Consider the following 14,197-nt stretch of genomic DNA (forward strand, 5'->3'; position numbering starts at 1 on the left):
AACAGAAAGTTTGCTGTTATTGGGACTGATACTTGTAGCAGGGGAGGATTTTCCTCCTGTAATAATTGGCTCATTCTCTGCTGAGATGAGGATTTCCATTCCCTAAGATGCGCTCCCCTTTCGCCTTTTTCTGCCCCAAAAATCCACCCTGGACCAGAAATGGTCCCTTTGCACTGGGGGCTCTTCCCCAGCTCCCATCCTGCCACGTTTGCACCAAACCCCACACTGGTGTAGATTTTGCTGTTCCCCGGTACCTCACAGTGTTTTATCAGCACAATATGGATTTAATGGTGACGTATATACAGGGGCTGTCATGATTATCGCGATCGTTTCATACAGAATTATCCACAAATCCGCAGCGAGCGCTCAGTGCAGCCCGGGCAGACGCTGCGCTAAACTCCGTATCTTCCCAAACTTCTCTCTCCTGAGATTTCCAGCCGAGAAATCAAATGTAATTTAAGAAAATAACACACCGTGGGGCTACTTTCTGCTCCCAGCCCATAGGTGAGGAGGCTGCAATTAGAGCTCAGCTCAAACTTCATCGTTTGTCGCTTGGTATTTAATGAGCCACGAGGTTTCTGGTCTGCAAAGCACCTGTGAGCTTGTTTTACACCCCCCGGTTTGGAGCCGGCGGCGTCATCGCGGTTTTGCTTTCAATCTCATGGGGTTAAGAGCTACACCCGAGAATAAATATCATTGTCTTTGTAGAACTGAAAGTCGGTTGTGCTTCCATCCGCCCCCGGCTGCGCAGACATAGGAACCTCCTGTTGCTGGTTGCGCCGCCCGGAGAACCAACCCGGTTCTGAAGAAATGGAGTCAGAGTTCACTGGTTTGGGGTGTTTTTTGGTATTCTTAGCGACGGTGATATATTAAGACATCTCAAAGCACCTCGTGATTGAGAAAGGAGAGAGACTTGATTTACATAAAGTCATCCGAGTCGTTGCCGTCCTGCGGGGAGAAAAGACAAATCAGGATGGTTGTGCATGTGAAAATGGCAAAAAAGAGCGTTCGGCGGGATTGCAGAATTGCCGTTTCAGTACAAACACCACAAAATCAGACCAAATAAGCGCACAACCAGAGCTCTGGAGTGGGAACTTTGCAGTTTGCTGTCCCTGCAAAGTGTCACTTGGCAAAGTGTCACTTCTGGGCAACTGCACGGGGAGGAACAGAGCCCAGGATCCCAGCAGCAGCACAAACCATCCCCGTCCCACGGATCCTGAGCTTATTGCTGAACCGGGAGAAGGAAAAGGGCCGGGAGAGGAGAGCCCAGCACAGCACGTGCACCGGGTCCCTCCCCGGGATGTGTCACCAAGGGCACAGCTGGACCGTGCCTGTCAGGAGACACTCGGACTCCAACCCGGTTCAGATTTCCAAGGGGATTTGCACGCCAAGCAGGAGGAAAAGCCCCAATTCTCCAAACCCCACATGAGCAGTTAGGCTGGGACTACGGTAAATAAGGTGGGGGTTAAACTGAGGCTCACTCCCGGCAGCTCCAAGATCCCTTTACCCAAGGTCGATGTTGATGATGTGCCTGAGCTCCGGCAAAGCAGAGACACAACCAGGGGCTCTTCTAACTTCACCCTCCCTCCCAACCTCCTGTCCTTACACTCCTGTGTATTCCTGGTTAAAAATGTGCGTTTTTTCCCCTTTCTCGAGGTATCAAGGTGGCAGGTGCAGGTCACGGTCACCGTTAGGGAGAGGCAGGTTATGCCCAAACAGCTCATGAGGAGACAAATCACTTCGGCTCTACCTGTTGGAAAGGGAACCGGGACCATGGGGCAGAGGCCAGTTGAGGCCTGGATCTAGTGGAGTGTTCAGGGGACAGTGCTGGGGCCTGTGCTATTCAATATGTTCATCAATGACTTGGATGAGGGAATAGAGTGACTGTCAGCAAGTTTGCTGGTGACACCAAGCTGGGAGGAGTGGTGACACTGGAAGCTGTGCTGCCATCAGAGACCTGGACAGGCTGGAGAGTTGGGCAGGGAAAATTTAATGAACTAGAACAAGGGCAAGTGTAGAGTCTTGAATCCGGGCAGGAACAACCCCAGGTTCCAGTGTAAGTTGGGGAATGACCTATTAGGGGAAAGGGACCTGGGGGTCCTGGGGACAGCAGGGTGACCATGAGCCAGCACTGGGCCCTTGTGGCCAGGAAGCCAATGGGACCTGGGGTGGGTTAGAAGGGGGTGGTCAGTAGGTCAGAGAGGTTCTCCTGCCCCTCTGCTCTGCCCTGGGGAGACCACACCTGGAATCTTGTGTCCAGCTGTGGCCCCTCAGTTCCAGCAGGACAGGGAACTGCTGCAGAGAGTCCAGCGCAGCCACCAAGATGCTGCAGGGAGTGGAGCATCTCCCGTGTGAGGAAAGGCTGAGGGAGCTGGGGCTCTGGAGCTGGACAAGAGGACACTGAGGGGGGACTCATTGCTGGGGATCAAGATGGAAAGGGGCAGTGTCAGGAGGATGGAGCCAGGCTCTGCTGGTGACAACCAGGGACAGGACAAGGGGCAATGGGTGCAAACTGGAACACAGGAGGTTCCACTGAAAGAGAAGCAACTTGTTGGGGTGAGGGTGGCAGAGCCTGGCCCAGGCTGCCCAGGGGGGTTGTGGAGTCTCCTTCTGTGCAGACATTCCAACTCGCCTGGACACCTTCCTGTGTAACCTCATCTGGGTGTTCCTGCTCCATGGGGGGATTGCACTGGATGAGCTTTCCGGGGCCCTTCCAGTCCCTGACACTCTGGGACTCTGAACTCCCCACATATTTCCAGCAGCACAAGCTCACAGAACCAACGGGGCCCTCTCAGAAAGCAGCTCCGGCCTCCAGGGATGTGACAGCGCCGTCCCCTTTGTCACCCACAGCAGGCTGCACCATCCCCATCCCGTGTGGAATTTCAGCCATCTTGGAAAGGTTTCTGCGGGCATCAACTGGCTCTCACCTGGTTAGAGGACATGTTCTCAGCCTTCATTAACGACGAGTAGCTCCTGGAAAGGAAATGACATTATCCTGCATGATATGTTTGCAAAAACCCACCAACAGAGACGCCTTTTTCATAAAACACGACCGAGTACTAGAAAAACAACTTTTTTCCCTTTCCGAGCTCAGGCAGGCTGGACAAATATTTGCTTATCTCATACTCTGGGGCTAATGAAAACAAGCGGAGAAAGGCCGGGCGCTGCGCAGGCGGCTTCTCCAAAGCTTTCTTCAGCAATTACCAGCCAGATCACGCCAGGAGGTAGAAAATCTTGATGCTGGGGGATGGCCAAGGGGACAAGGTTAAATAAGCAGGCAGGGCCCTCACTCTGCAGCACCCACACACCAGCCGGTGCCTTCTCTTCGGTTTAGTTTGCTTCTCTAATCCCTCTTTTCTGACTTCTACATGTGTAGAAGTGTTCAGGAAATCCCAGTGTTTCTTCAAATTCTGGCTTTGTTGTCATTTACAGATAAACACGACTTAACAAAGCTTAAAAGTGAGATTCTGGATGCTGCACGAGGCGGTCAGTACTAAGGAACGAGCTCAGACTTGCTGCGGCACAGAAAGGTCAGAACGGCATTTCAAACCATTGCCCATTCTGTGGTTAAAGGAGCGACCAACTGAGGGTTTCCGGGTGTTTTAGTTAAAATCAGGGATGCAAGAGGAAGCTGGAGAACTCTAAGGAAAGCTCAGTGCTTGCAAAGCTGGAAGCGATCGCTCCGTCCCAGCGACTCAGCCCATTCTACCCAGGTTAGGGACAGGCTTCAAAACCACACAGTCCTTTCTTTCCACAACGCTTTAACCTCCCGGTTTATTTTCGGTGAAACGAGGCAAATGCGTTTATTCTAAAGACAAAGGGAATCGCTGGGCCGTGCAGCCGCCTGTGCCAGCTGAGCGCCGAGTGACGCCGATTCAACGGAACCCGCTGACCCGCAACTCCCTCGCAGCGCTGACGGGAACCGCAGCGCTTGGCACAACAATTGAACACTTACCGAAGTTCCTCCAGCTCTTTCTTCTTCTTCATCTCTTCCTTTTCCTTCCGCTTCATCTCTTGGATCTGGGCTTTTTTCTCATTCCTCTCCTCCCTGTCTCGAGCTTCTTTCTCAGCAGCCAGGTCTGGGAAACGCTCCACTTTGGTCTTCTCCAGCCGGTTCAGGATCTCGTTCACCTTCTTCTCCACCGTCAGCATTTTCACCTTTGGAGTGCAAAAAACTATGATCCTTATTAAACAAACCAACAACAAAAAACCAAACCAACACCCAAACTTTGATCCCGGCGCTTTCTCGACGGAAAGCAAACGCCCCATTTCCACTTCACGCGTGGCTGAATCCCACAAAAACAGCCGTTGAGGCCTGTTCAGCAAGTTGTGTAACAGCAAAAAGGGGCGATTCCCAGCGCCTGGGAGCACGGAGCCCATAAGCTGGAGGGTTTCTAAGTACATAAGCGTTAATGTTTTGCTTCTGGGCACAAAGCTCAACAAAGAGGCCAACAGACAAGACGGGGTCTCTGCAAAGCGTTTGGGGAGAGAAGCTCATGTGGTCATTGGTGACCGTAGGATTCTTAGCACTTCTTGCCCTGGTACAGATCTATTTTAGTCAAACAACTGCACCTCTAGAGCGTCTTCTCTCCCAGCAGCCAATTAAGCAAAATTTAAGTATAATATTATCTGCGGACACTCGGTCAGGCTTAGGAATAGCCTGGCTTAGAGGATGGACTGCCTGAGCTTACTGAATTATTGGCTGAACTGCTCCTCGTGGAGCTTGTTTAGGAACATACAGAGCTTGCTTAACAGAAGTTAATCTGCTCAGCATAACTTCTGCAAGCTGTGAACCTTCGGCAAGTGAAAAAGGCCTCAGAACCTTCAAGCTGGACGATCGGGGAGCTGCAGCCCTGGACATAAGTAAAGGGACAGAACTGCCTCCAACAGTTTTGGCTGCTCCTAGGAACTTATTTTCTTCAGCTCTGTGTGCAAAATAGCAACTGAAGGTCAGGACTTGAACTGACAGCCCACCTGATGAAAATCATAGAGTCATCTGGGTTGGAAAAGACCATCAAGATCATCAAGTCCAACCATTCCCCACCCCGGCACTGCCCCATGGCCCTGAGAACCTCATCTCTGTGTATTTTCAACCCCTCCAGGGCTGGTGACTCCAGCACTGCCCTGGGCAGCCTGTTCCAATGCCCCACAGCCCTTTGGGGAAGAAATTGTTCCCCACATCCAACCTCAACCTCCCCTGGCGCAACTTGAGGCTGTTTCCATCATCCCATCACTTGCTACTCTAAGAGATGCGATGAAGAATGGGGAGACCCGGACTCTACAATAATTTGCAGCTTGCCTGGAGTGATGCGCAGGGGGTGGGACTGGATTATAGGGGTAGAACTGTCCACGTTTTTTCCACCTCTTTGGAAGGTACCAGCTCGAGCTGTTCTACACCGTACCTTGCGAATAAATTGTTTGGTCTCTGCTATGGGAAACCTCAGGGACAAGGAGCTTCCCAACAACTGTCTGTGAGCCGATGTAAAGTGACGGCTCATACACAGACAGAGGATTTTGGTGGAGATAAATTCAAGCAGATAGCACATATTAGCACGTGGAATTGTTGGGTAAGCACAGAGACCCGTGGGGTACGCTGAGCTGCATTTGCAAACACGAGGCTGACAATCACGGATTTTCAGGTGATGTTCCAGCCATGGGATCTCTTTGATATTTCAGGAGCGGATGATTCCCCGGCTGTAGGGCAAGCACTGAAAACGATCCGCCCAGTTTCTAACACAGAAACATTCCAGTCTGCAGCACTTACATCCTTCTGCCTGTGGAAGCCGATCTGCCCCACGTCCATGTCTGCCGTCTTCTTCAGGTTAGTCCACGGCGTGTACACCACGTTGACGTTGTTCATCTTGCAGCCTAGAGGAGAAACAAAGGGAAACGTTCCCGTTCTCTCCCGGCTGAAAGAGGTCACGAAGCCTTCGGTGCGCGTGGAAACAGGCAGTTATTGCTGCCACAAACATTACAGAAGGAGAAAACAGAGAAGCCCTTGCAGTGTTAGAGCAAAACAGAAGACCATGACATGGTTTTCTGTAGCAACACAAGTGCTGCGGCAGCGTTAACGAACTCCAGATGGAGAGCGTCCTTGCCAGCAGAGTGATTACTGCGGAAGGGGGGCCCCAAGGTGGTGTTCCAGAAGAGACTACGAAGCCTCCTTGGCTCAGACAGCAACAGGGAGGCACAAACAACTTTGGAGATTTCAAATTCCTCTTTACAAAAGCATAATGCCACATCTGCTTCCCGTGAGACCCGCAGGCATGGGCTTAACGCAGAGGGAACGTCACAAAGGTCTGATCCAAAAAACAGGCGCTTGTGCGGAGCAGAAACACGCGCTTGGCACCAATCTGCGGGGAATCGGCCTTACCCTGGATGCTGTTCGCCTTCACTAGGTGAGCACAGTCTATCAACACTTCTTTGGGAATGTCGTCCACCGTCTGGCCCTGCGGCAGAGTGAGGAAAAGTGAGTGGGGGCTGCAGGGACCAACGGACATGCGGAGACGTGTCACGGCCCTGGAGATCCACACCCCGCTTCTCTCAAAGGTGTTCTCCACATTTTAGTGGGGCGATGGTTCTTGGACACACACTTGGCGTCAAGTGGAAATCAACTGTTCCGCTGGGCCACAGGAAACTTGTCACTCCCCCTCTCAGGTTATTTGGGAGCAGAGGCTGGAAATTCAGCCTCCCCAAACTGGGAGTTACCTGCACCCTCTGGGAGCCCCACAGATTTTGCATGAGAGAAAAGACAGTCAGATGCACAATAATCGCTCCAAAATCTGCAAGTGCAGCTCTTACATGGATGAATGTGAATGTTTTTAAAGATACATGTCAAAGGATTACCTTGTGCAAGCGAAGGTACACGTGTGCGGAGGACAGTTTATCCACGTGAAACCTACAGAACAAAAAAGCAGCACATTTAACAGAGGGTAAGAGATGGTGATCTGCTTGGATTTCTAACTTGTAACAAAACAGCCACTCCACAGACAACAAAATTAGCGAAACAGTCAGGATAGACGCGTTTAAAAGCAGGTAAGGGAGTCAAGGCCAGTCCTTCAAGACACAGCAAACAAACCCCCTTTCCTCTCCTTTGTTTCTGCTTGTTTTCCAGACCTGTTCTAACTTTACCCTGTTTTACCACCTATTTTTTATGCCTCTGTGCTGATCAGCGCTCACTCCAGCCCTGAAAACCTCCAAGGACAGAGCCAGGGAACTGATCTCATGTCACCTTCCAAGCCTTCTCAACATCGTTTTCTTTATAATGGAATTTTTTCCTTCCTGCTGCAAGACAGAAACCCCTCAAGCACCAACATATGAACTCTCGCTTGTACCTCCTGAGCCTCCTATCCTGATTCCACTGGACCCCTGTTAAACAAAATTAAGTCTAAAAGGTGCCAGATACATTAGGAAGATAATTCCCAGGAGGCCTCTGCACAAGGACCTGCAATATTTTGTTGAGATGGATATGAAAAAACAACGTGGATTATGTCAGTGTGGGCAAAAAGGCAGGAAAGAGATGGGGAAAAATAACTGCTCGGGGAATTTGTGGATGAAACTCAAGGTCACTCCTAAATAACAGCAACACCTTAAATTACACAGCGATAGGATGAAAATGAACGTGATACTGCTACGGCAGCGTGTTGTTCGGCTGAAGGACAATCTCTTCAGCTAGAAAAGAACACCCAATATTCCCTTGCCGGTCAGCAAAGCGCTGACAAACCAGCCTCTGCGGAGGGTGAGTTACCAGCCATTTGAGCTCCAGTTCTACAACACCGCAGCTTAAAGGGCAAATGAAGAACAAGCAGCACAACCCAGGGGTGATTCTTGTTTAGAAACTGGTAGCAAAGCAGAGGGCAGCAAGCGCGGTACCTCTGCTCTGTGCAATAGCGCCCGACTGCGAGCAGACTACTCCAAGTTCAGGGACTAATCCAGCCAAAGATGCTGCTAAAAGGTTTGGGAACTCCCCTTCTCTTGTTTTTCTCTTCTGAAGGCACCTTACTGTCCTCTCTTAGTGTTCTGGGTTTGTTGCTCCGTGCAGAGATGCTCTTGCTACACTCGGGAGACACTCGCTCTCGCAAATACCAACCTGCACCCATTCATCTCTGCCCATTTCCCCAGCAAACCGGCACCAATGTTCTGAAACTCAGATATTTGTGTGTGGAGTTACTGCTACTGCACGTGGGGAGGTGTGGGACTGTGTCTGGAAACAAAGGGACATGCATGCAGTGAGCAAGGCTGCATCGAGCTGATCCACAACTGAAGGGTCACTGAAATGTCCTTGACCACACAGAACGGGGAAGAAAGTTGATGAAGCAAGAGGAGAATGGGGAATTAAAGTGGTTTGTGGCGAGACGTGGGAGGTGATGGGTGTCTAAGATAGAAACCAATCATGTCTTAGCTAGAGAAACGTAGGCAGTGCGTAATCTAAATATAATTATGCAGTATAAATAATGTAACTACATAATCAGCAGTTTAAGACTACATAAACTGATCAAATTTTGCATTGAAGGGCTTCAGTTTATAATTCTCATAGAGTTGTTGGAGTCCTGCAGAGAGAAACCCCAAAAAGCTTCAGAAAGGGGCCAGATCTTATGATGAACAAAACAGAGGGTCGAGATGCAGGGGGATGAATCGTTTAGGTTGGAAAAGACCCTCAAGATCATTGAGTTCAACAATAACCCAGTCCTGGCACTGACCCATGTCCTGAGAACCTCATGTCCGTCTGTCCAACCCTGCAGGGCTGGTGACTCCAGCACTGCCCTGGGCAGCCTGTTCCAATGCCCCACAGCCCTTTGGGGAAGAAATTGTTCCTAAATCCAACCTCAACCTCCCCTGGGCAACTTGAGGCCGTTTCCTCTGCTCCTGGCGCTTGTTCCTGGGGAGCAGAGCCCGACCCCCCTGGCTCCAAGCTCCTTTCAGGCAGTTCAGAGATCCATGGAAATCAAGAGCTTCTGTGGGTTGTTTGATGACTCGGCTCAGTTTTCCAGTGAGTTTCGGTACCTACCAGATATCTTCAGGCCAGCCGTACTTTATTAGATCTTCATCTGTAGGAATAAAAGTATCAATGAGCAAAGCTCAGGATCTCACCACCAACAAACCCGGTGAGCAGGAACGGTTTTAACGCAGGTCTGGCAGAAACAGGGAGGGCAGGAACCACCTGGTAAGGGGTGACGACCAGAAAACCCCAGATTACACCTCACTTTACACCTCACTTCTGCCCCTTCTGCATTTTGAATTTTTTAGATGAAGCTACGTTTCTTCAAATAGATTCCTTGGGGGGAGACTTGCAGGGCACGTCGCCAAAACTGGGTTTCATATCAGCTGCCAATGTGGGAAAGGGAGACGCGGCAGAACCGTGACCTTCACCTTGAGGGAAAGGATGAGAAACCTGCGGACTATGAATCACTGTGGAGAGGGGAAAAGTCCAAGCTGAGCAGGGACACGGTCAGTTTGCAAGAAGTTATCAGACACCACCTGAAAAAATGCTATTTTTTTCCTAGAGAAGCTTTTTTCCACTTAATTTAGCATTTCAAGGCACTCACGCTGCCTAGAGGATTTATAGAATTTATCCTAAAGTGGTGGATTTCAGAGCGGTAAGTCAGGATTACTTGAAAGGGTAGACAAGTTTTCCAAGAATATATCAAATTAAGACATAGAAATATATCCTCTTTCAAAATGACCCTAAATCCCCACAAATCACATCTGAGCCGTCAGGCATCATTATGTTAATGTACTTACTTTCGTACTTGTCTTTTCCCATGTAAATGGTGTAAACGGAAGGAACAACTGAGGGAGAGAAAGAGGGAAACAAGTTAAAATGGGTTTGGACAAACTGTGTGAGGAATGACGCACACACTCCAGCCTCCAGCACAGGAATTAGAATTGAAATCACCCATCCCACGTCCCTCCTGGGGCCAAAGGAAACTTTGCTTGTGTTTCCTCCACATTTTGTCCCAAATGCTTCAAAGGATTTTGGAAAGCGGCGTTTCTCAACCAACCTGCTGCAGCAGAGCTGCATTTTCCATCCACTGCTGCAGAGCAAACAGAATTCACAGTGGCACATCTAAAATTACTCACCAATGCTGTGTAAATTAAGGACTGAGAGCAAATCAATGAAGTGCAGGTGACCAAATCTGCCTCCAAAAAGGACCCTTTGAAAATACAGCGTCTAATCTCTTATTTGCAAAGTCACTAAAATAATTAACACACTTTGGTTACGTGTTACAACTCTGGCAGAGCAACCACATGGGTACAGACTCGGTCCTTTCCAAAGAGCTTTTACATCACAAATCAAACATCACAAGCACAAAGCCCAGACAAAACTTGTCAATTTAATGATGAGGTAATAAATATAAAAAATAGGAGAGGATTATATGCCTGTACGAGTTAAAAATTGGGAAAAAATCCAGCCTGGATATGTAGGAGGGTTCAGAGAATGTGAGATCATTGTGACTACAGGCGCTACGCATAACATAGAATTAAATGATCAACAATAAAGTTGCATTAGTGATGGTTCTGTGAAAATGAAGCCACGCTGCCAGAAGAGCAGGGGAACACTAACAGAACCGAGGAGGATTTCACTCCAACTTGTAAGATTTAACACGCACCAGATTGGCACAACATTCTGCTTCTCGTCGAGCTCTCTCTGGCAGCAAAACTGATTATAACGTGTCAGGAATCTCCTGTGTAACCATCATTCACAAATAAAGGAGATTGTTCATATCATTAACTGTGGCTTGTGTGCTCCTGGTAACCCCCAAGTTACCCAAATCTACCCAGCACCATAACAGGCTCTTTTCTCCCTAAAAAAAGAGCTAAATCGACAAATCTCTGAACTCTTCACTCGCATTGCTGAGCAGCTGAAAGTGTTTCCATGCAGTGTCATGTTAAGTGATGACACAACCAGGGTGTCTTTCCCTGGGTGTGTAATGGGCCCCAGTTTCCCTAAGAGAAGATAAAAAGGTTTTCAACAAAACTCAAAAACAAATTTATTTCAGAAACATTCACAAAGCCGTTAAGCCTTGCCTTCTTGAGGCAAATAAAACAGCCAGGCAGTCAAATCCTGCTCATCAAGCAAATAACATCTCCAAAACTGAAGGAACCAATGCTAAAGATATTAGTTTGTGGTTCCAGCAGGGAAGGGGTAAAACGATACAGAAAACTTCACAAAGCAGGTTATACATTGGTGAAATGACTTTGGGTAAATAAAAAAGGAACATTCCTGTACTACCGTTTGTATTATCAGTCCATAGTACATCAAACCACAGGTTTGTGATGCTTCACAACTTTGTATATGGGCAGACAAAATAAGTGTCTCCATTCAAGGAAAAATAATGAGACAATTTACACATTATGCCTTCGCTCAAATTGCTGGCAGAAATACACTCCAGGACGCCTTTCGGCCACACACAGGGACCATCACCAAGAGACTCCTCAGCTCAGTGAATCCTTCAAGTCCTCAAATGTCTTCAAACTAAAGCCCATCTCAGCCCAAACTGGGATTTTTACACTCAGAATCCCAGAGTGTCAGGGGTTGAAGGGCCCTGGAAAGCTCATCCAGTGCAATCCCCCCATGGAGCAGGAACACCCAGATGAGGTTACACAGGAAGGTGTCCAGGCGGGTTGGAATGTCTGCACAGAAGGAGACTCCACAACCCCCTGGGCAGCCTGGGCCAGGCTCTGACACCCTCACCCCAACAAGTTGCTTCTCCTCTTCCAGCGGAACCTCCTGTGTTCCAGTTTGCACCCATTGCCCCTTGTCCTGTCACTGGTTGTCACCAGCAGAGCCTGGCTCCATCCTCCTGACACTGCCCCTTTCCATATTGATCCCCAGGAATGAGTCCCCCCTCAGTGTCCTCTTGTCCAGCTCCAGAGCCCCAGCTCCCTCAGCCTTTCCTCACACGGGAGATGCTCCACTCCCTTCAGCATCTTGGTGGCTGCGCTGGACTCTCTGCAGCAGTTCCCTGTCCTGCTGGAACTGAGGGGCCACAGCTGGACACAAGATTCCAGGTGTGGTCTCCCCAGGGCAGAGCAGAGGGGCAGGAGAACCTCTCTGACCTACTGAGCACCCCCTTCTAACCCACCCCAGGTCCCATTGGCTTCCTGGCCACAAGGGCCCAGTGCTGGCTCATGGTCACCCTGCTGTCCCCAGGACCCCCAGCTCCCTTTCCCCTACACTGCTTTCTAATATGTCATTTCCCAACCTACACTGGAACCCGGGGTTGTTCCTGCCTAAGTTCAACACTCCACACTGAAAGCAATGAAGAGGGTGCTCAGCAGGACGGCTCGTTACTGGGCAGGGCCACGGCCCAGCGCTCCGCTCCCCGCGGCAGGACCCGGCCCCTCACAGGCCCCACACCGCCCCAGAGAGGGAGCCAAGGCCTCCAGCCGCTCTCCCGTCGCCCACTCACCGTTGGAAGTGAAGTAAAACACCATGGCGGCGGCTCCTCAGCCCGCCCGGCCCGGGCTCCCGCTCCGGCAGCGCCTGCTGACGGGTAAGCGGGGGGGGGAAAAGAGCAGAGCGCATGCGCAAACTCATTGGGCAGTGAAGCCGTTAAGAGATGGGCGCATGCGTAATGCTGTGCTGGCAAGTCATGTGGGCTATGTGCATGCATTGTCCACCCCAGGAGTCTGGCACGCCGATTTGCGCATGCGCAGTTTGCAATTTGTCGCCACCCCTTGTGCGCATGCGCAAGTTTCCTCCAGCCCAATATGCGTGAGAGTGGCTGAGGGCACAGTTTTCTTTTCTTTCTTTTCTTTTCTTTTCTTTTCTTTTCTTTTCTTTTCTTTTTCTTTTTCTTTTTCTTTTTCTTTTTCTTTTTCTTTTTCTTTTTCTTTTTCTTTTTCTTTTTCGTTCCTGCCTGGAGAACAGGAGCTGAGGGGAGACCTTCTGATCTCTGAACTGCCTGAAAGGAGCTTGGAGCCAGGGGGATCGGGCTCTGCTCCCCAGGAACAAGCGCCAGGAGCAGAGGAAACGGCCTCAAGTTGCCCAGGGGAGGTTGAGGTTGGATTTAGGAACAATTTCTTCCCCAAAGGGCTGTGGGGCATTGGAACAGGCTGCCCAGGGCAGTGCTGGAGTCACCAGCCCTGGAGGGTTGGACAGACGGACATGAGGTTCTCAGGACATGGGGCAGGGACAGGGCTGGGTTATGGTTGGATTCCATGATCCTGATGATCCAAAATGATTCTGTGATTCTAAGTTACAAAGGACGTACCCGTCATTAACCAATTGACATGACAAATGCTTTCTGACCACCTGCAAAACTAGGGGGACAGAAAATTAAGTGGCACATTGTTTAGAAGCAGAGTGCTTAGTTTATATTTAACTAGTAATTAATAGATGTATTGTAAGTAGGAAACTAATCAGTTATCACTGACTTCATACCAACCTTATGGTTATAGATGTATTTTAAAAATTTCCAAGAATTGTTATGAATATGCCATAATTATGTGAATATAAGCAATGCAAGAGCATCCAGTTGTTGGAGCGCTTATGGAGGATGATCCCCAGCTTTCCCCAGCACCGATAAAATAAAGAATGCTGCTTAATGCTGCTTAATGCTGTATAATTGACTCTGCTGTGCAGTTTGTTTGTTTAATTAGGGACATGGGTTAGTGCCAGCGTTGGGGTAATGGTTGGACTTGAGGGTCTCTTCCAAACAACATGATTCTGTAAGGAGCAAAGGCCACGAGCAGAGTTTCAGGTCAGTTCCTCCCTTCACCGGGTGATTCCCAGCAGACCGTGCAGCCCCGAGCAGTGGAAACGCTCCTTGTTCCCTCTGCCCCATTCCGGGCTGCGGGGTTTTGCTTTTCAGTTGCAATGAACCCTGGTTTGTGGACGATGCTCTTCCCGGCAGGGCTCTGATGGCCCATTGAAAAGCAAAGCGCTGCCAAGCACCCCCTAAATGCCCCTTTAGCCTTCGCGAATGTGTCTCTATTCGCCCCATCCCTTCACACGGCAAAGTCGCCCCCGGGACCGCACGGACTACAACTCCCAGCAGCCCCCGCGCGTCCGCACGGGGCAGAAGCGGCGCTGTGCTCGCGAAGCACGCTGGGAGTTGTAGTCTCTCGGGGTGTTGCTGCGGCAAGCTCTGCTACGTGATTGGTTGGAAAGCGCAGAGGGCGGGCGCAAAGCGGCGCGCCGTAGATAGGCCAATGGCGGTGAAATATACATGAGTGACGGGGCGCTCGGCCA

The 14,197-nt window shown here is 49.9% G+C and overlaps 1 protein-coding gene across 1 annotated transcript; it reads right to left on the reverse strand.

The window, feature by feature from the left end:
- Nucleotides 1-13,004, reverse strand: CCDC25 (coiled-coil domain containing 25). Its single transcript, XM_080342821.1, has 9 exons — nt 12,414-13,004; nt 9,742-9,789; nt 9,008-9,047; nt 6,847-6,898; nt 6,374-6,449; nt 5,765-5,868; nt 3,956-4,158; nt 2,928-2,973; nt 1-948 (listed from the first exon to the last, which is right to left on the reverse strand). The coding sequence occupies exons 1-9, from the start codon at nt 12,436-12,438 to the stop codon at nt 919-921; spliced, it is 624 nt and encodes a 207-aa protein (XP_080198947.1). The 5' UTR covers nt 12,439-13,004; the 3' UTR covers nt 1-918.
- Between the last annotated feature and the right edge of the window lie 1,193 nt (nt 13,005-14,197).

Source organism: Nesoenas mayeri (assembly GCF_963082525.1).
Source record: "Nesoenas mayeri genome assembly, chromosome: 3".
In the NCBI taxonomy this organism is placed as follows: domain Eukaryota; kingdom Metazoa; phylum Chordata; class Aves; order Columbiformes; family Columbidae; genus Nesoenas; species Nesoenas mayeri.

What these genes read in the sequence shown, in the direction of transcription:
- CCDC25 (XM_080342821.1), bottom strand. Translation starts at nt 12,438, where the DNA reads ATGGTGTTTTACTTCACTTCCAACG. An exon ending in GTTTTACTTCACTTCCAACG is followed by an intron (nt 9,790 to 12,413) that starts GTGAGTGGGCGA and finishes TCTCTCCCTCAG; the next exon opens with TTGTTCCTTCCGTTTACACC. An exon ending in GCTTCCACAGGCAGAAGGAT is followed by an intron (nt 4,159 to 5,764) that starts GTAAGTGCTGCA and finishes TGCACTCCAAAG; the next exon opens with GTGAAAATGCTGACGGTGGA.